The sequence below is a fragment of the Epinephelus lanceolatus genome, chromosome 11 (genome assembly GCF_041903045.1).
Source record: "Epinephelus lanceolatus isolate andai-2023 chromosome 11, ASM4190304v1, whole genome shotgun sequence".
NCBI classification, from domain to species: domain Eukaryota; kingdom Metazoa; phylum Chordata; class Actinopteri; order Perciformes; family Serranidae; genus Epinephelus; species Epinephelus lanceolatus.
In genome coordinates, this window is record NC_135744.1 from 2,807,957 (window position 1) to 2,833,099 (window position 25,143).

The 25,143-nt window shown below is 40.4% G+C and overlaps 1 protein-coding gene across 2 annotated transcripts in view; it reads right to left on the minus strand.

Annotated features, from left to right (window-relative positions):
- Positions 1 to 5,979: 5,979 nt before the first annotated feature.
- The window catches only part of LOC117271981 (glucose-6-phosphate exchanger SLC37A4-like), a 77,791-nt gene continuing 58,627 nt past the window's right edge, over positions 5,980 to 25,143 (minus strand). For both annotated transcript variants that reach the window (XM_033650602.2, XM_033650611.2), the window contains exons 5-10: positions 10,135 to 10,287; positions 9,961 to 10,046; positions 9,753 to 9,866; positions 9,588 to 9,653; positions 9,363 to 9,501; positions 5,980 to 7,058 (exon numbers count right to left, since the gene is read on the minus strand). In XM_033650602.2, coding sequence (XP_033506493.1) covers positions 6,892 to 7,058; positions 9,363 to 9,501; positions 9,588 to 9,653; positions 9,753 to 9,866; positions 9,961 to 10,046; positions 10,135 to 10,287 — 725 coding nt within the window. In that variant the 3' untranslated portion in view covers positions 5,980 to 6,891. The remainder of the gene's footprint in view (positions 7,059 to 9,362; positions 9,502 to 9,587; positions 9,654 to 9,752; positions 9,867 to 9,960; positions 10,047 to 10,134; positions 10,288 to 25,143) is intronic.

Below are 25,143 nucleotides of genomic sequence, written 5' to 3' on the forward strand. Positions count from 1 at the left end.
AGGAAACCAACTGACAGAAACACCACTCTACATGCCAGAAGTTTCCATCCAAATTGGCTCAAAGAGAATGTACCATATGGACAGTTCCAAAGAGTAAGGAGAATTTGTGACCAAGACGAGGTTTTTGAAAGTGAATCTAAAGAAATGATATCAAGGTTTGTGGAATGGGGGTATAAAAACACCAATCTCCAAAAGGCCTACACTAGAGCTAAACACACTGATAGGTCATCACTACTGAAAAGAAAGACTAATAAACAGACAAAAGACAGACCAGTATTTGTCACTATGTACAGTACAGAGGCTGAACAAAATAAGCAAATCATAAGAAAGAATTGGGGTATCATTGAGAGTGATGATCTTCTGAGCCAGGTTTTTCCTGAACCACCTCTGGTAAGTTTTAGAAGATGCCCTACCCTGCGAGACAAACTGGTCCACAGCTACCTCAAACCAGATTGCCAACAAACATGGTTATGCACTAGGCCTAGTGGTTGTTACAAATGCCACCACTGTAATCATTGTGCTAATGTAATGCAAACCAAAACATTTCAGGATGTTGTATCCCAAAAACAACTCACCATTAACCAATTTATAAACTGTAAAACCTCATTTGTCATTTATAGATTGGAATGCTCTATGTGCAGAGTTTTCTATGTAGGAAGAACTAAACGACGCTTACAAGACAGACAGGCTAAACACAAATATGCAATCCGCACAGGCAACATAAACTATCCCATGGCAAGACACTATATAGAACATCACAACAGTGACCCATCCACCTTACAGGCTTGTGGGATTGATCACATTCCACTGTCCTTGAGGAAAGGGGATAGACAGAGACAGTTAAATCAGAGGGAAACCTTTTGGATTTATAAACTACAGGCCACTAAATATCCAGGCCTGAATGAGGATCTTAACTTTAGTGTGTTTCTTTGATTGTCTGTGCATGACTTTAGTGTCTTTATTTGATTGTCTGTTTAATGTTGTTTGAGTTTACTCTCTGCATGGTTTATTTTTTAACCTGACTGTAATGTGTTTTGCATGTTGACCTTCTATATTCATGTTTGACCTTCTTGAGAATTGTATGATACGTATCTCTGACTGTGTTGTAAGGATGACATCTGCTGGATGCTTTTATGTAATGGCAATTGTCACCTGACCAGCACTCCTGCCAGGTGGAGGTTTCTGATAGGTGGACTTATGCTTTAAGAAACTCTCCTTCCTGTTGAGAACTGTTTGACTCCCTGATGAAGGCTTAATTGCCGAAACGCATCAGAGTTTTTTTTAAAGGGAAATTTTACCAAGCCATTAAAATAAAGGCTTTTTAACTTTGTTCAACTGAGAGTGCCTTGGAGTCTTCCTTGTTTTCTCAGTCTAAAGATTCCCTTCCAAAGAGCACCTCAACAAAACTTGTCTTGAGTCCAGGAAGCGCTCCTAGACTGACACTTTGTGAAATGTGCAAGGACTGTTCGTGAGCCAGGTCCAAGCAGGAGGTCAGCATGGCCTGTTTATCTTGCAGTTCCTGAGAGAGTTGGCGGATGTCTTCCTCAAGGTCTGTAATCTGTTTGTTTGCTTTTGTGAGCATTGTGTTGTCACAGGCCATGGATGTAGCACGTTGGCTAGCTTGAGCTATGCTAACGGCTAGGTGCAAGGGTAGGAGGTGCCGGTAGTCTAGGCTGACCAGACATCCTCTTATGCCCGGGCATGTCCACTTTTCATGTCCCGTCCGGGGTGTCCGGGCATTTTTTATAAACTGATGATAATGTCCGGTTTTCCGTGTGTTTGTGTGTGTGTGTGTGTTAGAGTGCGGCACGGGCAGCATATTTCTGTCTGAACCCCGAACCGAGCCCGACATTATTTAATGACCGAAGCACTGAGTTTGTGTCACGCAGTGGTAACAGGCTATTTAACAGGCCGGGCGTGCGCCGTGGGTGCTCAGCTGAGGGAGACCTCCGTGTTTGAGATGGGAGCGGGAGGCACAAGGTCCGACGCTTCTAGCGAGAGGAGAGGGAGAAATAAAATAAAATAAGATAAAATAGGAAAAACCTGTCTCCCTCTTTTATTTTATTTTCAGCGCTCAGTCAAGGCGGAGGCGGGCGGCTGGAGGTCCGAGACTTCCAGAGAGGGGAGAGGTAGAAACAAACAGCCAATGTGTGTCTGTGTGTGTTATGTTCAGGTGTTGTCACATAAATAACAGTGCCCAAGCAATAAACAGGACAGACAATAGGATTTTATTTATTTTTACACTACATTTTCACTGAAAGCTGACCGAATCCGACCCGAGCCCGAATACAATTTATAGCTACATTTTTGACCAAACCTGGACCAACCCGTTGGGTACCGTCAGGCTCGGATCGGGTAGCCACACTCTAGTGTGTGTATGCGTCCCCTACTGGGGCCTATCTGAATTTCTGTCTTTGAGAGATATTATTTTGTAATATAACTGAATTTTCTATCCATACATATAAATTTTAAATATATTAAAATTATAAGGCATCTTTGAGTAAACTGCGAGTATCATTTAAGTAGGCTATGTATGCCAAGTGTCCTCTTTTTTGGAAATCAAAATATGGTCACCCTACGGTAGTCGGTGGGTAGATGCAAAACTAGGACAACAGTCAGTGGAGCCAGCAGGGTCGTGATGAGTCTTTTAAGTCTTAACAATGACACTTTGCTCAGAATTTAGCTTCACGTTTTCAGAACTGTGTGTATAGTTTCATTTTTGTGTGTGTGTAATAGAGAAATACTAATGTAAGCACATCATCTAAGCGGAGAGAATGTGGCTCAGAGGTAGAGCAGGTCATCCACTAATCGGAAGATCAGCAGTTCGATCCCTTGCTCCTTAAGTCTGCATGTTGAACTATCCTTGGGCAAGATACTGAATCCCAAATTGCTCCTGATGGCTGTTCCATCAGTGTGTGAATGTTTACTGAGTAGCATGTGTCATCATGTATATGCACCAGTGTCTGAATTTGTGTGTGAATGGATGAATGTCACATATAGTGTAAAAGTGCTTTGAGTAGATGAAAGAATAGAAAGGCGCTATTTAAGTGCTGGACCATTTGTGTTTTTAATATTATTGCCCTCTATTTTATACAGTATTTGGAAATGTTATATCCAATTTGACTTGCATTGTTGTCTTTGTCTGATTTAATTTCATAATTTCATTTCAATTTCAGGATTTTTCAGATAAATAAGCTCTATTTTGATGCTTTTTAATGCACTCTAGCACTTTATTTACCCATAACCCCCCCCCCCCCCCCCCCGCCATATATTGAACCTTACATTTTAAAGCCCACGAGTCCCACATTTTGTTGATTGACTTTTCCAACAAATGTTTACATTTTTTCTTGAAGTATTCATGATTAAATCAAATATCTGATTCAAAGTTTCTACTAAAATCTGCTAAGTAGTTCTTTGAGCCTGTCGAGGCAATTTTAGGTTTTATTTTTTATTTTGTTTATTTTTGTTCAGAAACAGTTGTTATAATACATGTAAATGGTTTATCACATTACAAGCAAAAAACAAACAAATCCACAGAATTACGCTGATTGTCATTTTGGATAACCACTGAAAACAAAACAAAAAATCCACAGATTCCATTTGGGCCTGGTAATTAGTATTGAGTAGAAACAGAATACTTAACAACTGCTATCATTAAAATTTAGAGAATTACGAGGTGTTTGTACTTGAGTATTTCCATTTTAAGATATTTTATACTTCTAGGGAAACATTGTATTTTTTACTCCACTACATTTATTTATCTGCTTTAGTTACTTTGAAAACTTAGAGAGTTAATACAAAATATAATCAACTAATAAAAGATAACGCATTTTTATAAAACTACCCAGCAGTATTTATATAAAGCCTTTAACATTTAAGTGATTACTGGTGCACTCTCTTTTCTTGCATGTTATCACACAAAATTAACTGCTTAAATGACACAGAGGACACAAAACTTGCATCTGTGATCACCGTTGGGGGGGTTTGATGAATGAATTAAATGACAATCTAGTAGATCAGGGGCTGTTTGTTTTTATTTGGGCTATTCTTATTTTTGAAATAGCCTATATATTTAGTTTCGTAAATATATTATTAGTATTAATAATACATTCAGGGCTGAAGCCACTGACACCCAGGCCTAACAACGCCACTGTCTGCTATTAATCACACTGCTGTCACTTTACTTTGTCATTTTGTATTCAAATGCTCTTGCAACCAAATTTCAATAAAGGCTTATTGTAATGTAAGGATTTAGTACACTGAGTTAGTCAAATAAATTGACTCTATCTCATTGTTTAAGATAAAAATTCCCACAGACACCCCCAGATTTTGTGCAATTTGGATTGCAGCAGCCTCGTACGCTAGTGCGGCGGCATAGCTATAAAATGGTTCATTTTTGTGATAAAAGCACCAAATTTGGCAGATGTGTTGACAAATATATTTAGAACAAATCTTGATATTGGGGCATCAGAAACTCGCCCCCTGGTGGCCAGAGCAGGCAATTGAATCCTACCTTGCCCATGGACCCGTCCCATTAAAGAAGCAACAGACAGCATTTTTGCCTATATATATCATTATGAAAATAATGTGGGTTGCACAGGGTAGTATACACAGTAAAATCAGACTATCAGCGTTTACATAGGTTACTTAGTGACTTTGTAATAAGCTTCTGCCACCAGGGACGAATTTTCGCGGAAAAAAATCTGCTTTATGGCAGGAAATGCGTCACGTATTGCCAAACTGGTCGGTCAGCCAATCAGAGACTGGAGCTGGTCCTTATGAAGAACTGGCCGGGGCATGAGATAGTTGATTCAGGAGCACAATAGCAGACGGACAAAGTTTGGAGATAAGTGAAAAACGGCCTCCCAAAAGAAAACGAGCTAATCTGTCTGAGGAGGAGAGGATGCACAAAAAGGAGAGTGATAAAAGAAGAGGAAAAACAAGAGTAAACCTCAGTCAGGCGTTCAAGAGATGGAGGGAGCTCCGAGACCAAAGAGGCTTCAGAACCGATGTCCAGCTAGCTTTCTTTCTAATGGATCAGTAAGTAACACGGCTAAATGTTAGCTAGCCGAGAGAGGACTGTACTGTACTGGCTGCTAGTTCATTCCTAGCTGGCCAGCATCACAAATCGCCGCAACCAGGGACCGGGTAGCGAGTGTTGGTCGGCTGACATCCTCGTTGCCATTCTACGGCAGCCCTCGGACAGTGATTATCGGGGTTCCATTCCCCTGTCGGGAGTTATTTTTCAACAGTCACCGGCTCACTATACATTATCCCTTACGTGTCTACTGTTGTTTGAACTGATACTGTGCATATTGGTATCATTTACTGTGAGCTGTTTGTACTGGTACTGTGCATTCTGGTATAATTATTTGCATTACTATTTGTGTTTTTCTTCAGATAAATCTGATAATTGTTGCTCGGTCTCTTGACTCATTTATTTAGTAGAGTGTCCCCACACTTTCTCATTCTACATACACATAGAGGTATAATGGTGGCTTTACAGCCTACATTTTATTGATTATCTCTGATCCCCACGGTCAATTTGGTCTTTGCGACAGTGTGAGCAACACCGCTGATGATAGGTGGCGCCAAGCTAAAAAAACCCCGAATCCTATCTGTTGCCTCTTTAAGGTCTGCTCAAAGATAATCAAAGTCCAGCAGAGAGACTGAAGCTGTCTTTGGGATAAATATGAAGGCCAGAAAGCAAAAGGAATTACTAGCCAATTTAATCACGTCCTGTCTAACGTGCCAGTGTGCATCTTTTGCCCATGTATCGATCTCTGACATATTACTACTGCTGCTTGTTTCTGCCTGTGAGTTTGTGTATGGTCTGGGTAGATTGTAAAACAGAATTGCCCTTCTGGGATAAACAAAGTTGTCTGAACTGAACTAAACTAAATAGATCAAATCTCACAGTAAGGCTGCAGGTGCAGTTTAATTTCTTCTGGTAAACAGATAAACAGAAACCAGACAAAGTAAACTTTACTTATTTACTAGATATCATTAATCTTTCAAAGCCATTGTACAATCCCAGTAATTTGTGTTGACAAAACACAGATTTTAAAGTAAGAAAGTTTACAGTATACAATCCAGTAGTTACTGCTGCACACATTTTCCAGTGGCAGTGACAAAAACACCTGTAGCAAAGGTCTGAAGTTAATCACTCCTTAAAAACATGCCTGATCACAAAAGCTGCCATGGCCTAAGAGGTCTGCAACAAAGTGTTATTCTGCATCATGTCACATACAGATATGTATAAAATAATATACTCTTCAATTACTGAAGTGAAATTATGAGCCTATTACATTTGATCACATATGTGAGGTATTAGCAAAATTACCATGATACATGCTACCACATTTGTTCAAATACCTAGACAAATAATAGTCTAGATTATACAGGCTCATCAGTAAATCAGTAAAGTTAGATAGAACTGACCTCCACTAAAGTCAGTGTATGCAATGAGTAGCATGCATCCGCTTTAACAAAAAAAAAAAAAACAACAATCCACTTAGACCTTTTTATAAATTCATGTCCGTGTTTTTTTTTTTTTTTTCATATACAACTTCAATAAATTTTAAATTTCTCTACATGAAAACTGCCTTTGGATAAAATGGAAGCATTAAAATGTTAGCATGCAATCTACTGTCCTGAAAACTCTAAGTGTGTGTGACAAAAGTACCTGATTGTGAATCTAAAGTGATTTACTGACTCACACCCACCCTGATCATTGACCTAAGACCAATTCATACGAAAAAAAGTGGAAGATTAGTGTATGTGACAGTGGTTTTGTTTGGTCAGACTGGTGTTGTATTAATGTACAGTAGTACAAATTCCATCTCGTCACAAAACAGGACGTCAACAGTTGGCTTCGTTCAGGAAGATAAATTAGTCCATTTTCTCTTCAATTCGTCCCATTTTGGTACGCATGTTTCGTGCTAGGAAGAAGCCAATGGTGGCCATGGCCATTATCACCTCGGCTACCCAGAAAGCAAAGTCCCAGCTGTGCTGTTTAGCAATAGTGCTGAAGGGAAGCCCCGCCATAAAAGCCCCCACTGCAACAAAAGAAAGCTTGTTTAATAACAATAACAATAACAATAACAATAACAATAATACATTTGATTGATGGGCTCGTTTCAAAGCACTCAGACACCTTACAAGACACAGTTATAAAACAAGCAGCAATCTAGCCATGGATCATTAAGTCAAAAAATCAGTAATATACAATAATAAGTTATAAAATAACTAGACAAAATTATAATTATGAAAAATTAGGTATAAAATCATCATCATAAAGTCGTCATCAGTGGAAGTCTAAATATGTGTGTCACCATTAAATCAGACCGAACAGGCCAGTTTGAAAAGGTGTGTTTTCAGATGGGGTTTAAAAGTCGAAATAGAGTCAATATTGTGAATGTCTTGTGGGAGAGAGTTCCAAAGGCTCTAGACCCCATGGTGGTCAAGCAGGCAGATGGTGATGTGAGCTGGATTGCAGAAGATAAAGAGTACGGAGGGTGTGTAGATATGATAGAGTTTGGATAGGTAGGAAGGGGCTTGATCATGAAGGCCAGTAAAGGTGAGACAAAGAAACTTAAAATCGATGCAATATTTAAGAGGAAGCCAGTGAAGCTTCTGGAAGCAAGATTGACATAATCTTTGGAGGGGATGATATGGTCGGCTGAATTATGGACCAACTGGAGTTTATGAAGACACTTGAGACAAAGACAGAGATGCAATAATCGATGCGAGATGTAAGAGTGAACAAGAAGGGCGGTGCTGTTTCGTGTAAGAGATGAGCGAAGAAGACAATCAATATTATGTAGATGAAAATATGTAGACCGAGTAACATTATTGATATGAGCCTCAAATGACAATGTACTGTCCAGGGTGACACCCAGACTCTTAACCTGAGGGGCATGATGGACTTTGGAGTTGTCAGTGGTCAGGGCAGTGCCAGCAAGTGGCATAAGCTGTATGGGTGAATGCTTAGCTGTATTGTTATCATGTCAAAATGACAAAAAAACTCTCTGGTGCCCACTCAACTATCACTACACTACTGAGAGGAGTGGATGTGGAGAGAGAGAGAACATGAAGAAAAAAATGGGCAGGAGGAGAGCTAGTTACTGTTACCTATAAAGCAGTCAGTGGCCGCATCCAGCAGCTCACAGAGGTTACATTGATTTTCATTGTGAAGCATTCAAGCGCTATTCAGTAAAAATAAGTATTGGGTGAAGGTAAATCATAATGCTCTCGTGAAAACATCCACAAATTCCTCCTTCAAAAAGCTGGATTTATTTAAGTTTCTCATCAAAAGCTAAATTTACAAGATTATGGTGAACACATCATAAGTACTATAAAATAAGTATTAGAGAGGGAAATTATGACGTATCATATATAGTTAAAAAGGCTTTTTATTTTTAAGATGTTTTTCATGACAGAAGGTTATGTTAAAGGTTGTTACATAAATGTGTATCATTGATTTTGTGCCCATTCAAAGGTAGTGTAACGAAGGACTGAATGACTTTAAAACTGTTCATTTATTTTTTATAGTGTAGATTTCTGTTTTTTCCCTGGTACACAAGAAGAATAAATAAAAAAACAAAACAAAGAAAGACCAATATAAAAACATCAGTGTCAGCTATTGGCCAAATTGTCATTTAAAACACTGGTATCAGTATCGGCCCAGAATTTCAAAATCGGCGCATCCCTAGTTCAATTAGAAAGTTAATGTGTATATTTTATTATTATTCTAAAATGTTATATATCATTTTATTTATTCTTCTGAGTTAATTTGAAATTCTTTTTTTATTTATTATTGATTTATATGATTATTACAACACATGTACAACATGTTACTGAAAACAAATTAGCACATATTTGACCTTATTTTTTTATTGTTAGCTAAGTTATTTACTTTTTGGTAAAAAGCGTGCAATACTTTGACTGTTAAAGGGGGCTCACATAGGGCACTAAATTTGCTAGAACCGCCACTGTTTCAGGGAGAGACTATGCGGTTAAGCAAAAACAAATGTAGTACCTACACACCTCCCAACATTCAAGACCATGCTCAAAACTCACCTTTTTAAATTAGCTTTTAATGTATAAGTTTGTGTTTTACACTGTTTTATTGCTGTTTCGAGTTTTATTTTATTCTGACTTAGCTCTCTTCTATGGTTTTTCAAAACTGTTAAGTGTCTTAGAACATTTGTAAAAGTGCTTACAAATAAAATGTATTATTATCATTTATTATTATTATTATTATTATTATTGCTACAAGGAGTCATATGAATCTATCAATGCTGAAATACTACAGGACGTGATACAGATGTTTCTACTGGTCATGTGAATCTGCAGCTTACCATTAGCCATCAGTGCTACAACAGCATGAGAGGTTCCACAAAAATTTGAAGGAGCACTTTCACTGGCTATCACCCCAAACAAAGCAATTGGTCCGTAAGAAGAAAATCCAAACATTGCACCAAGGAACAGGATCCAGATCTGTGTAGGACAATATGAAAATGTAGAACAGTGTTCTTGAAAGCTACAATTTTGATACCCATGAACCCAAAACATTTTTAACATACCTCTTTTTCTGGTACACCAATGTGAATGGAGACAGGATGAAGGACTTGGACCCAAACAGGAGCCTCCTGAGCAAACATAATAATCTCTCATGATATTTTCAACATGGACAACATGTTGATTTCAAGCATTTTACACAGTAATAAAAGAAATTGTGTTGCAATTACCTTCGGAATTTCAGGTGTGATAGTGACCCTGAAGAGGTACATGGACACATACATGCCAGCCATCATGAGAATGAGCAGGCCATGACGAGGGTTGCCGTAGGTGTCCAAGCCTTGCTGGAGGGAGTCAAAGAGAGGATGTTTTTTAACACTGACCCCGGCTGAATAAACTCAGTCATTTCTGCCCAATTCATCCCAGCCTATCACTTACCCGAGCTACAGCTCTGTCAGAGAGGAAGCCTGCTGCAAGGCTGCCCACAAAACCTCCCACCTCCAAGGCACTTGTGTAGGTACTGCCTGTGAGCAACACAGCTGATGTCAGCACCCACAACCAGTTAGACAGAGTGAAAATCAGTGAGAAGCAATGGACAATTAAAATGCATACCCATCAGAGCAGTCTGGCCTTTCTCCTGCATGAGGAACAGCTGTCCCCAGTCAGTGGCAGCCGTCTTCACCCCAAACACCACCAAGTAGCCCAGAGACAGCACCCACAGAAAAGGAGAGAGGATGAACTCACTCAGGGTGCTCTCATTGTTGCCTGGTGAATTCAAGTACAGACAGTGAGTTACTAACATGCTCAAATAAACTAGACATCAGCAGTGGGTCAATATACAAGCAGTACAGTATACAGGAAATGCAGTAGTATGTGTGTGGGTTAAAAACATATTTTAGTTATATTCTATACATCCCCATCACATGGTGTAGCCAAGTCCCATCGAAATCAGTAAAAATTATGCGTATGGACTGGGTACTGCAGTTGTGTGTTGATGATGGTATCTGGCTGCTTATACTGTACATCAGTTCTGAAAGATTCAATCTCAGAGAGTCACACAGATCTGTTAAAAATTTCAAAAATATAGTAATGTCCAGCCAACCACACAGAGACTGAAAGATCTGTTTGTCACATACTCATATGAACAATATGGTCAGTAAAATGCAGAGGTGGCATACTCTTAAGCAGGGGCACTCAGATACAAGTCTTTAGGTCCACTTGCAAAATTTCCAGTGTCACAGTTCCAAGAAGGAAGGATTAAATCACTGATATTTACCAGGGACTCTAGGACTATGTGCACAATATAAATGTCTATATTCAATGAAGAAATTACACCTTTGTGTCATAGCTAAGTCCTGGGCACAAAAGGTATGACAAAGGAGAAACTGATCTCATTGTTCACTGGTGATTTACTGCTGTAAAACTTTTTCACTGTATTCATGGTGGAAAATGCCATTTCTCTTGATTTTACAATTTCTACCAGTAGCTTGATGTGACAACTTCAGCTTGTGAAATTTTGTGCTTTTTACATGTGAGCTCTGCATTATTCAATATGGCCAGAGTTACATTAAGAAAATTGGTCTCTTGCTTTTTCCAGGGGAAAATGAGCACGTACTTCTGAGCAGTGGTAAGGTAAGGTAGTTACAACGGGCCCCACTGCATGCTATTATGACAGGCTCTAGTGAACTCTAATTACTGTTTATGCTCCTAAACTAAAAACTGTGTAATCTTATCATCTTGTCACATGATCAAATGGAGACTTGATAACACCAACATACCCAGATATAATCATTGCATATATGTATATGAGAAAAACACCAAAGAAATTAAGGAATTTATCATTTAATTGAATCTTTTTCTTATAGATTATTTATAGTTTCTGTATAATAAGCATATATTTGATAACATATTTTGTTATAGATTGCTTCCGACTGTAAATACAACAAAGGAAAACCATGATGGGGATGGGTTTGACATTTCAAGCAAGAGTACCCAACTGCAGGCAAGATGGCGCCATATACATTGCGCCGCCATATATCCAGTCCATACCGGAAGTTAATCTTCTTCATGTATACATACCGGAAGTCAGTTTTTTTGTTTTTTTCCCCAAGAAGTCGGTTTTAAGTCTGTCTTTTTTTCATATTTATTTTAGCAATGTATTTACAAACTTTGAAGCAGTCAACAATTATAAATATATATATATATATATATATACATATACATATATATACAGTACAGGCCAAAAGTTTGGACACACCTTCTCATTCAATGCGTTTTCTTTATTTTCATGACTATTTACATTGTAGATTCTCACTGAAGGCATCAAAACTATGAATGAACACATGTGGAGTTATGTATTTAACAAAAAAAGGTGAAATAACTGAAAACATGTTTTATATTCTAGTTTCTTCAAAATAGCCACCCTTTGCTCTGATTACTGCTTTGCACACTCTTGGCATTCTCTCGATGAGCTTCAAGAGGTAGTCACCTGAAATGGGTTCCACTTCACAGGTGTGTCTTATCAGGGTTAATTAGTGGAATTTCTGGCTTTATCAATGGGGTTGGGACCATCAGTTGTGTTGTGCAGAAGTCAGGTTAATACACAGCCGACAGCCCTATTGGACAACTGTTAAAATTCATAGTATGGCAAGAACCAATCAGCTAACTAAAGAAAAACGAGTGGCCATCATTACTTTAAGAAATGAAGGTCAGTCAGTCCGGAAAATTGCAAAAACTTTAAATGTGTCCCCAAGTGGAGTCGCAAAAACCATCAAGCGCTACAACGAAACTGGCACACATGAGGACCGACCCAGGAAAGGAAGACCAAGAGTCACCTCTGCTTCTGAGGATAAGTTTATCCGAGTCACCAGCCTCAGAAATCGCAAGTTAACAGCAGCTCAGATCAGAAACCAGATGAATGCCACACAGAGTTCTAGCAGCAGACCCATCTCTAGAACAACTGTTAAGAGGAGACTGCGCGAATCAGGCCTTCATGGTGAAATAGCTGCTAGGAAACCACTGCCAAGGAGAGGCAACAAGCAGAAGAGATTTGTTTGGGCCAAGAAACACAAGGAATGGACATTAGACCAGTGGAAATCTGTGCTTTGGTCTGATGAGTCCAAATCTGAGATCTTTGGTTCCAACCGCTGTGTCTTTGTGAGACGCAGAAAAGGTGAACGGATGGATTCCACATGCCTGGTTCCCACTGTGAAGCATGGAGGAGGAGGTGTGATGGTGTGGGGGTGTTTTGCTGGTAACACTGTTGGGGATTTATTCAAAATTGAAGGCACACTGAACCAGCATGGCTACCACAGCATCCTGCAGCGACATGCTATCCCATCCGGTTTGCGTTTAGTTGGACGATCATTTATTTTTCAACAGGACAATGACCCCAAACACACCTCCAGGCTGTGTAAGGGCTATTTGACCAAGAAGGAGAGTGATGGAGTGCTGCGGCAGATGACCTGGCCTCCACAGTCACCGGACCTGAACCCAATCCAGATGGTTTGGGGTGAGCTGGACTGCAGAGTGAAGGCAAAGGGGCCAACAAGTGCTAAACACCTCTGGGAACTCCTTCAAGACTGTTGGAAAACCATTTCAGGTGACTACCTCTTGAAGCTCATGGAGAGAATGCCAAGAGTGTGCAAAGCAGTAATCAGAGCAAAGGGTGGCTATTTTGAAGAAACTAGAATATAAAACATGTTTTCAGTTATTTCACCTTTTTTTGTTAAGTACATAACTCCACATGTGTTCATTCATAGCTTTGATGCCTTCAGTGAAAATCTACAATGTAAATAGTCATGAAAATAAAGAAAACGCATTGAATGAGAAGGTGTGTCCAAACTTTTGGCCTGTACTGTATGTGTGTGTGTGTGTGTGTCATAAAAATAAATAATGATAATAATAATAATAATAATAATAATAATTAAAGCTGCAAGCAGCTGTGATCGGGCCCTCGCTCCCCCATACAACCGTGGGGGCCTGAGGCACATGGGGGCTGTGGCGCGAAACAAGAAGGGAGAAAAACCTGGCAGGAGCAAAAAGGCAATGTTCCATTCATCCACCAGGTAGCGCTACGAGCGTAACAAGATGTGGCCAGGTGCGTTCAGGGGTGGACCCTCATCACACATGTGAAATTTCGAGCAAATCGGACATTGCATCAAGGATTTATACCAAGTTGATGTTCCCGTGGCCGCCGCGGCAGCCTGCAACATGACAGCACACGTGTGTTACTGTGGAGATTCATCAACTTGATCATCGTGTGGCCACAAAATGTAGTTGATCAGGTCAGGAGCTTGAGGTTGGTGTTTGTCGGTGTAAAAGATGGCATTTCCTGTTTCCACAAGGGGGCGCCATGAGCAAGATTGCCTACGAGCATATGGAGGTGTTGAGGGTGGGGCTCTTATCATGTACAGAAATTTTTAAGCAGTTTGGATGACGTATGTGGGAGAGAGAGCTGCTTCAATATGCATGGCGATGCATCAACAATGGCAGCGCCATAGCAGCCACACCCTTTGACCTACAGACATGCAGAGCACAACTTATAATCAGCATGGTCTCTGGATGATCTGTAAAAAATTTGAAGTCGATGAAATCCCTAGGACTAGTTCGTTAAAATACAACATGTGGAAATCACGCCAAAATGACAAGTCAAAATCAAAATGGCCGACTTCCCTTTTGGAGTAGACCATTGGTGCCAGAGACTTTTATGTGCGTCTGGACAACATACACATGTGTACCAATTTTCATGTTCCAACTCCAAAAAAAACCCTATGGGGAGGGTTTTTGAAAATTTCAAGGGGGCGCTATATAGGCATTTTGTCCCCCCCCCCCTCCCATGGGCAACGCCCCTATCAGATGCAAGAGCTCGACATTCTTGACCTGTGTGTCAATTTTCATGAGGATATGGGGACGCTGAAGCCATCAAAAAGCCAAACGTATTTGGTGGCGAGGGAGGCACCATAGCGGCCACGCCCCTTGACATAGAGAAAACCTTTTAATAACTTTTGAACAGCATGGTCTCTGGATGATCTGTAAAAAAATTGAAGTCGATTGCATGAAATCCCTAGGACTAGTTTGTTAAAATACAACATGTGGAAATCACGCCAAAATGACAAGTCAAAATCAAAATGGCCGACTTCCTGTTTGGAGTAGACCATTGGTGCCAGAGATTTTTATGTGCGTCTGGACAACATACACATGTGTACCGATTTTCATGTTCCAACTATAAAAAAACCCTATGGGGAGGGTTTTTGAAAATTTCAAGGGAGCGCTATAGAGGCATTTTATCCACCCCATGGGTGACGCCCCTATCAGATGCAATAGCTCGCCATTCTTGACCTGTGTATCAATTTTCATGAGGAGATGAGGCCGTTGAAGCCATCAAAAAGCCAAACGTATTTAGAGGCGAGGGATCGATAGTCGCCACGCTGCCACACAGACACCATTAGACGTAGCTTCACAGTGTTCCTAAGGTATCTCCACTAACTTGTTCTGCATGCATTAGAAGTGGAATGACGTTGATGCGGTCAAGTTTGTGGCATCAGTACATGTTAAAGTAAAAACTGGTCACTTCCTTTTACCACTGGGGGGCGCTAAGAGTAAGGTGGGATATTAACATATTGGGTCGTTCGGGGCGGAGCCATCATCATGTCCAGCAAGTTTGAAGCTGCTGAGATCAAGTATGTGGGCGTGAGAGCCGTTCGAAGTTCGATGGCGAGAAAACGGAAAATTGCCAAAATTTGTCATGCCCTAGTGGCCAGGCCCCTTGACACAGAGAAAAGCTTTTAATAACTTTTGATCAGCATGTTCTCAGGATGATCTGTACCAAATTTGAAGTCGATCGGTTGAAATCCCTAGGAGGAGTTCGTTCAAACATGTAAAAAATTCAAATCAAAATGGCTGACTTCCTGTTGGGTTTACGGCATGGCTCCAAGAGGATTTTTTGTGCGTCTTGACATGTTCTATGAGCCCACCAATTTTCATGCATATAGGTGAAACTCACAGGTGGGGCTCGAGGCACGAAATTTTCTGGGGGGCGCTATGTCGCCATTTGGCCCCGTCCACATAAAACACTGACGAAATATCAAACTTTTCACCCGACCAAATGCATGTGCCAAATTTGGTGAGTTTGTGAATTTGGGAAAGGGGCGAAATTGGGGATTAAATGTTCATAATAATAATAATAATAATAATAATAATTAAAGCTGCAAGCAGCTGTGATTGGGCCCTCGCTCCCCCATGTAACCGCGGGGGCCTGAGGCACGTGGGGGCTGTGGCACGAAGCGAGAAGGGAGAAAAAACCTGGCAGGAGCGAAAAAACGCAATGTTTCGTTCATGCACCAGGTGGCCCTACGAGCGTAACCAGATGTGGGCAGGTGCGTTCAGGGGTGGACTGTTATCACACATGGGAAGTTTCGAGCAAATCTGACAATGTCAATGTATAATAGGGCATTTCCTGTTTCCACAAGGGGGCGGCATGAGCGAAACCAGATGTGGGCAGGTGCGTTCAGGGGTGGACCCTCATCACACATGTGAAATTTCGAGCAAATCGGACAATACATGAAGGATTTATATCAAGTTGAATTTCCGTGGCGAAGGATGAAAAGTCGCCACTGCTGCGGCCTGCAACATGACAGGACACGTGTGTCACTGTGGAGATTCATCAACTTGATCGTCATGTGGCCACAAAATGGAGTTGATCAGGTCAGGAGCTTGAGGTTGGCGTTTGTCAGTGTAAAAGTTGGCATTTCCTGTTTCCACAAGGGGGCGCCATGAGCAAGATTGCCTTCGAGCATATGGAGGCGTTGTACAGAAATTTTGAAGCAGTTTGGATGAATTATGTGGGAGAGAGAGCTGCTTGAATATGCATGGCGATGGATCAAAAATGGCAGCACCATAGCAGCCACGCCCTTTGACCTACAGACATGCAGAGCACAACTTTTGATCAGCATGGTCTCTGGATGATCTGTAAAAAATTTGAAGTCGATTGGATGAAATCCCTAGGACTAGTTCGTTAAAATACAACATGTGGAAATCACGCCAAAATGACAAGTCAAAATCAAAATGGCCGACTTCCTGTTTGGAGTAGACCATTGGTGCCAGAGACTTTTATGTGCGTCTGGACAACATACACATGTGTACCAATTTTCATGTTCCAACTCCAAAAAAAAATCCTATGGGGAGGGTTTTTGAAAATTTCAAGGGGGCGCTATCAGTGGCGTCATTAGGCCTATTTTAGGGGGGCTTCAATTTTATGTTCATTAAAAAAAAACAAATTGTCAGCACTTTTTTTAAACAAAAAAGTGCTGACAAATTCAATATAATGTGGCATTAGGAGAAGAACGTGAACAAGAATGGATATACAAATTTTTTTCAGGAGAGTAAGTATTCATCACTGCTGATAGTAACAATAAGTTAGCTCCAGCCCCCCAGCTAACAGCAGAAAGTCCCATGTAATTAATGAATCAAATGCTCCCTGTTTGACAAATAAAAACCTGGCTTGCACACTCTGTAGGAGAGAGCCATCTGTACAGGAGGCAGCATGAGATGCGTGCTGTATCTCTGTGCACGTCTTACCTTTGTTGTTTTGCGGTCAAAAGTTACATTTCAGCTCTAAAAGAACGCTTCTACTTAGCTAGCTAGTTAGTCTGAAATGCACTGTGAAGGTCCTGGTTGTTTATAGAGTTAGGTGTGCACTCTTTTTTTTTTTTTACCATATACTATCTTTGGGGTGACTTCCTTCTGGAACATCAGCTCCAGCATCAGATGCACACAGTGAAACAGGAGCTGAGCTCATTCACGTATGATTATGTGAATAATAATAATAAATATAGCCGTGAGCGGCAATCTGCGGGTTCTAACCTGTTCCGCCCCAAACCAGCCACCGTGACCCTCACCACCCACCGTGACCCTCATCTGCCGTAGTGCAAGACGTTCCCCACTCTGTCCCTGAAAGCTCCAAGCAATACATACTCTTTCCAAGTCACACATTTCTTGAAATCGGGTTTTCAGCTAGCCTACATGCTAATAACATTTGTGGTATACTTTCACATAGAGACTCCATTTGAACATCAAAACATAAATTGAAATTTTACCTATTGATGCGTATTTCAAAGTTTCAATAGGTATTTTAATGTTTACCTTAAGTATACCTCAAAGCCACTTCTGTTTTCCCACTATCCTCTTGCTCCACCCTTCTTCACATATTTCAACAAGTCACAGTCTGCCAGCCTCTCCCTGTTCTCTACCAATCCGTCATTAGCTGTCAAATTTCTCTCTCTGCTGTCATCCAGCTGTCATTTCAGCAAAACTCCCAGCCCACCTCCACCCCTGCACCACCTCCATCAAGATACAGACTGTCTTAATCTGGATCTTCAACCCAGAAGTTCCCTCATCCGGTGACCTCAAGATTCCCTACCTTCCCCAGTGTCTAGGCCGGGGGGTGGGGGTAACTTCTTCAGTTGCAAGTTTCTCATCCACAGATCAGTTTACTCAGCTGGTCTCCTCCCCATGGTCTAAGTGGCAAATTAACAAACCATTCTAAATATATTCACGTGACCTCAAAAGTCACATAACTATAGCAACATGTGCACATGCAGGCTTTTTTATTCAAACATGACATAATAGCTTCATTTGCATGAAGTGGTATTATGTGGTAGTGAGGGTCCGTGTACCTTTTGATAGTTTGATATTTTGTTTTCAAAATAAAACGGATTTACGGAAATACGGCCGTTTTCGCGTTATTCCGTTTTGAGACACAAAACGAAATAACGGAAGTGCTTCCGTTTTCCCGTTTTCTCTTTCAAAACCAAATTACGGAAAAACCAAATTGAAACGAGACCCAGATGCATTAGCTAGGTACAAATAGGATAGGCCCAGTACTCTATGTCATTGTTTTCTCTCTGCTCAATTCCTACAACATTGCTTTTTGTGTTTATCTTTCTTAACCCCACCTGAACAACCACTAGTGTATAAAAATGTTATGTAATGTTTTATGTTTCCAAATCAAATGAAATCAAAATGATAGTAGGCCTATTTACCATATTGTTCAACCAGGTGAAGTTCCAAAAACATAGGCTAATCTGTGGCATTTTACTAAATCTAAAATAGGCCTACATGTGCCGCCCTCTTCAAGGGTAAAAAATGTCCTGACATCATGTTTGTTTCACTTATGTTGTAGGATGGGAAGTCATCAAATATTAGCAAAACTCACAGAGTGAGAGAGACCTGCAATGTCTGTTTGTCAGTCTGTCAGACTGTCCTGGCCATAATAGTATTAAACTTAAAATCTGCACCATATCATTAATGATTAACAAGACTGAGTAACTACATTGGAGTTGGAACCCAGGATCAACTGTGTGAACATACAAGGAGTTATACATGTAAGCAGAAAGGAGAGTGGAGAGAAACATGATGTAAAGAGAAAGCTTGGGTAAATGACATGCAGTAATCATTTCGTCCATCGCTGCTTACTTGGGTGACATGCATAAGATTTGTCTACTTCTCATGAGAATTGTGTCATATAACACACGCGGCCTGCGTCTAGGACACAATGCAGCGGATAAGGCACGGCGACTTGTTGTTGACAAACTCCTTGAGGAAACTGACATTCTTTGTCTACAAGAAACTTTTCTTGCTAAACAGGACCTGGACAAGCTTAACTCTGTTCATAGTAACTTCCATGGGGTGGGGGAGTCAACCACAAATTTGAGCTTGGGGTTGGTTCAAGGCAGAATACCTGGAGGTGTGGCCATTATGTGGCATAAAAAATATGACCCTCTGATCAGTGTGATTAGATTGAGAGTAGACTGGTGTGTTGCAATAAAAGTTTCTTATAATGGTAATGTTCTTATCATTTTGAATGTTTACACACCTTATGAATGTTCCAGTAACGAGGACCAATATCTTCAAAAGCTTGCTTTTATTGGCTCTTTTATTGAGGAAAATGAATGTACCCGTATTTATGTAATGGGTGATTTGAATGCAGATATCTCTGATAGGAAGTCTGTGTTTGGCCGATACCTAGTTGAATTTTGTCATGATAATAAGCTCTTGTTAACAAGTAAGATCCATTTGCCAACAGATAGCTATACATATGTCAGTGAGGCTTGGAATACAACATCCTGGCTAGATCATTGTGTAAGCACAGCTGATGCCCATGAATGTGTGGATAAAGTTGAGATTTTGTATGGGTTTGCAACAATGGACCACATGCCTGTCTCCATTATGCTCAATGTAGAAAACCTACCTACAATGACCACGGATGATAATCAGGTTAATCATGGTGGGAAACTTGAGTGGGCTAAACTCTCAGAGAACGACCTGCTACATTATCATGACTTGACTGAGAAGACCATAGGTAACATTGAAATTCCATATGATGCTATAATGTGTGATAATTTCAACTGTGGTATGCCAAATTACAAAGAAGAGCTATGTGTACTATATGACAGAATTGTGCAGGGTCTGAATGAGGCTAGTAAACCACTCATTCAGAGAAAAGCAAAGAAGTACAGCTTCAGGCCAGGCTGGAATGAGTATGTGGATGAACTCCACCAGCAAGCCAGAGAAACTTTTAAAAATTGGGTTATCGCTGGTAAATCAAGGCATGGACCTGAGAGTGAAATTAAAAAGAAAGCTGCTGCTAGGTTCAAATATGCAATTGGGAAATTGGCTTTAAACAAATCCTGTGGCCTTCATCTGATCTCTGCAGAGCATTTGAAATTTTCATGAATGAAATTTTCATTTTCAAGAATGAATGAATGAGTGAATGAATGAACTAGAAAATTTCACATGAAATTTTGAGTGTGCCTGATGCTTGCTGCCAACTAGTATCCCCATACCAATACGCTAATTATTAATAGCAGTAAATGTATCACTGTGTGTCTGTGTGTGTGTGCATGCCTGAATGTGTGTATGTTCACGTGCTGTCGCCGCGTTTGTGTATGTGTGAGTCTGTTTGTCTGTCTGTGTGTATGTCCACTTACAGATAGAAAAAACAGCTTAACTTAACAGCTAAAAAAGACTGCAGTCTAAAATGTCCAAGATGGACACAGAAAGACAGAGACAGACAGACCCAGACAGGCAGACTGACACATATGTAATTACCTCTGTATGATGAGGCTTTAACTGCAAAGAAGTCAGGTTGCTGAAATATTCAAATTTGACTGTGCTGTGACACACAGACGATTGGCCGAACGGCTGGAGTTGATTCAGCCAATCACCAGTTGGCAATGGCACAGTCAAATTTAAATACACCAAGAAAAGGCAGAAACTGAGCCAAAAGTTCCTCTCAAACTCCAACTGTTTAATGAAAAACCGTAAGTGCTACAGCTACAAAAAGCACACCGTGAGCGAGAGGACAGGATGCGGATCACAAAGGTGTAAATTTCATTTCTGTGGTGTGAAAAATGAGGCCAGAGCCATGATGGACATAAGTGGAATGGTCTGCTTTCTTCCAGAAATTTGGGCTCTCACTTAACATGGGAGTGAATGGGGCAGTTGGTTGGACTTGTTGTCCTTTTAGACCACCTGCAGCCAAAACCCTAAATCCATTTTCTTCAGCGGTCGCACCTCTGCGACCGGAACGGCTTTTCCTCCAATTTGGTGTACAATTTGTGTATGTAGAGTGAACGATGTGGCCGCACCAGCGAGTTTAAGAGAAAATTTCTTGATGATTTCAGAGGTGCTGTGCACTCTAGCGATGACATCACCCACTCTAACTCTCAACATTCCACGCAATACACACCCATTATAAATTCTGAGAAGGGATGAAAATTTCATGATTTTTAAACAGCTGGTGTAGAAAAACTAAAAGAGATATGGAAAATATGAATCAGTCACTGAAAGTCGATGGCAATGTCAACATTTCAGAGTTGGAATGGAGTTTCTACGTGAATGTATGAGTTCGTGAAGTGTGGGTGAAGATGAGTGAGTTTGAAGGATTTTCTCATTGACTTCCATTATAACCAAGTTTCAGAAAACGCTGAATATCTTGGAAAGTTTGAATGGGATTGAAAAGTTGAATCATATGTAAAAAGTCAAGGAATTGCTGAATATTTTCCAGTTTGAATGGAGTTTCTAGCTGAAAGTATGAATTGGTAGTTACCGTTTGAAATTTTGTGATTTTTGAAGATTCCGTAATTCATTTTCAATGGAGAAAACGGTGGCGCCCCCTATGTGCCAATCTCAAAATCTTTTTTTGGGTGTGTTCTTGGTCCCCTTCTGATGATATTTACCCAGTTTTGTGACGATCGGAAAAACGGTTAACATTCTACAGCCGATATTCGCTAAGCCCCGCCCTTTCCAAGGACACTTTGCTTGACGGCAGCCGTGTTTTTCGTCCGATCTTGCTCATTTATAATAGAAATGAGTGTCTCGGTCCCCGGATGCCTCATACCAAGTTTGGTGTTGATAGCACAAATATTTCAAAAGCTTATTGATTTTACTGTTTTTAACATTATTAAAATTAGCAAAAATTCTGTAAGGGTGGCATTCAGGGTGCAAGAGGCTTTTTTGTAGAGGACTATCAGGAGGATGTGTGTGTAAAATTTCAAGTCAATAGCACTTGTGGTGCGGCGGGCAGAGCCTTTCAAGCTTTACACTCTATGTTATAGCGCCCCCATAAGGCCGATTGGGACCAAATTTTTTGAGCAGTATTTGGATGTCATTTATAGTCCATGTACCACGTTTCATGTCCCTAGGTCCTTCCAGCTGGTCATAAATTAATAAAACGCAAATTATGATGGTTAATGACGCATAGGCCACGCCCACTTTCACCTATCAACATGGCACTCAAGATATGAGTTAATAGCCACCCCTAGAGCATGCATACCAAATTTGGTGAAATTCCATCCAATGGTCTTTGAGATACAGATGTGTGGCATTTATAGCGCCCCCTATAGGCTGAGCTCAAAATGCTTTGGTAGGCAGCTTTCAAGTCTCATTGTGGACCTACCCACCAAGTTTGGTGATGATAGGTCAAACGGTGTGGGAGTTATGGCCAATCAATTCTAAGCTCCGCCCACAGCAAAGATTCATTGGTCCGTGGCGGCCATGTTTTTTGACCAATCTGGCTCATTTATAATAGAAATGTGTCTTGTCATCCCCCAAAGCCGTGTACCAAATTTGGTGTTGATGGAGTCAAAATTGTAAAAGTTTATGTCACTTTACTGTTTTTCAAATTATGCAAATCAGCAAAAAATCTAGTAGACGGAGCTTAATGGTCCCAGAGGCTTTTTTGTAGAGCACATTGAGCTGGACCTGTGTGTCAAATTTCAAGTCAATCAGACTTATGGTGTGAGGGGCGTGGCCTCCCAAAAAAGTCATTTTTAAGCCTTAATTACAGCGCCACCATGTGGCCGACTGGGCTCATATTTTAATAAATGTTGATGCACATCATTTTCAATCATTGGGCCAAGTTTCAGGTTTCTGGCTCATTCCAGCTCACGGGAATTTGAGCTCAAGCGGCAGACAACAAAAAATAATAATAATAATAATAATAATAATAATAATAATAATAATAATAAACCACTACAATCTTAGAAGGGTTCTACCCCTTCGGGGTTAGAACCCTAATAATAATAATAATAATAATAAACCGGTACAATCTTAGAAGGGTTCTACCCCTTCGGGGTTAGAACCCTAATAATAATAATAAACCGGTACAATCTTAGAAGGGTTCTACCCCTTCGGGGTTAGAACCCTAATGACAATAAGAATGATGATGATGATGATGATGATAACAATGACAATAATAATAATAATACACTAATAATAATAATAATAATAATAATAATAATAATACACTAATAATAATAATCACTCCACCACCCCTATTGACCTGTAGGAGTCAGGGCAGAAGAGCAGAGAGAGTGAGAGGGGAGAGAGCTCTACTGGAAAGGTGAGTCACAGGATAGAGTCATTTGTGATGTAGACAGTCTTTGAATTTTATGGGGTGACTTCCTTCTGGAGTATCAGCTGTGTTTCTCACTTTACGCATGGATGCACACAGTGAAACAGGAGCTGAGCACATTCACGTATGATTTTCATCAGTGGATAATAATAGTAATAATAATAATAATACATTAATTATAATCACTCCACCACCCCTATTGACCTGTAGGAGTCAGGGCAGAGGAGCAAAGAGAGTGAGAGGGGAGAAACCTCTACTGGAAAGGTGAGTCACAGGATAGAGTCATTTGTGATGCAGACAGTCTTGGATTTTTATGGAATTCGATATGAATATGAAATATGAAACATTTCAGTCCAGGTGCACCATATAAGACTTATTTAACTTGAGCTTTTATTTAGGAGAGTAATGATTGGAAAGTGGAGATAGCCAAGAGAGAGATATATAAGCCAAATTAGCCTGGCCCAAATATTTTCAAGAGTACCTTAATATAACTGTAATTTAAGTAATTAAGTAATATTTTTCAGGGCTTGAAATAACAACCATTCTAGTCACATATGTGCCCAAAATGTAATCTGTGCAACTTCAAAATATTTGGGAGTAAACAATTATTGTGTTGTGAGCGAAAGTCATGACATTAGCCTTTGTTGATCAGTTATTAATTCAATTCATTGTGTTTTAATGTATCTTGAAGGGTCAGGCAGAAGGAGATGCGGAGGGAGAAAAAGATCAACAGGCAAGGTCAAGGCAGAGAGAGCAACGGGATCCAGAGATGGATCAAGAGGCAGAGAAAGATCAAGATATTACAGAGAGAGAAGGAGAGCAAACAGACCAAGAGAGGGAAATTGATGAAGCAGCTGCAGCATCTCACTCCACTACAGGGTTCGATTTAGGTGACAAAGACACAGGGCCCAGACAGGTAAAGCTGAAGACCTACCCACAAGATAGATTTGGTACGCAGAAGTGAGCATTTCACCACAGCTGGTTTGAAAAGCACAACTGGTTAGAATATTCAGTCAATCAGAATACAGCTTTCTGCTTCCCATGTAGAGTGTTTGGCAAAAACATCAAACATGATAGTTTGGTCAGTAGTGGTTGCAAGAACTGGAAGAAAGCTTTAATCATCTTTGGCAAACATGAAATTGCACCAACACGTAAGGACAGTGTTGTTGCATGGAAAAGCTACCAGGCAACTAGAAAACAGGGAGACGTTGCACAGATGATAGCATCTGCAAATGTGAGTGAGATAGTAGAGAGAAGAGAATATCTCAGGCGAATTGTTGCAGTCACTGCTATGTTAGGGAGACAGGGACTCCCTTTTCGTGGCCATGATGAAGGAAAAGACAGCACAAACAGAGGGAATTTTCTTGCGTGCATGGAGCTTTTGAAGGAATTTGATCCTTTTCTTCAAAAACATAACCCCCCATCAAATGCTCAGTATATCTCAGCAACCTCCCAGAATGAGATGATTGACTGTTGTGCCCAGGAAGTGACAAGTGTCATTGTATCTGAAATGACAAAGTCCTAAAAATCTTTGCCACAAAATCTATGCCATCATGGCAGATGAGGCAAGAGATGTCAAATCAGAGCAGTTAGCTGTTTGTGTCAGGTATGTGTCAGACGGGGCAGTGAAGAAACGTTTCCTAGCACTTGCAGAGATGAAATCATTTGATGCCCAGTCCATTGCAAATGAGCTGCAGCAGCAGATT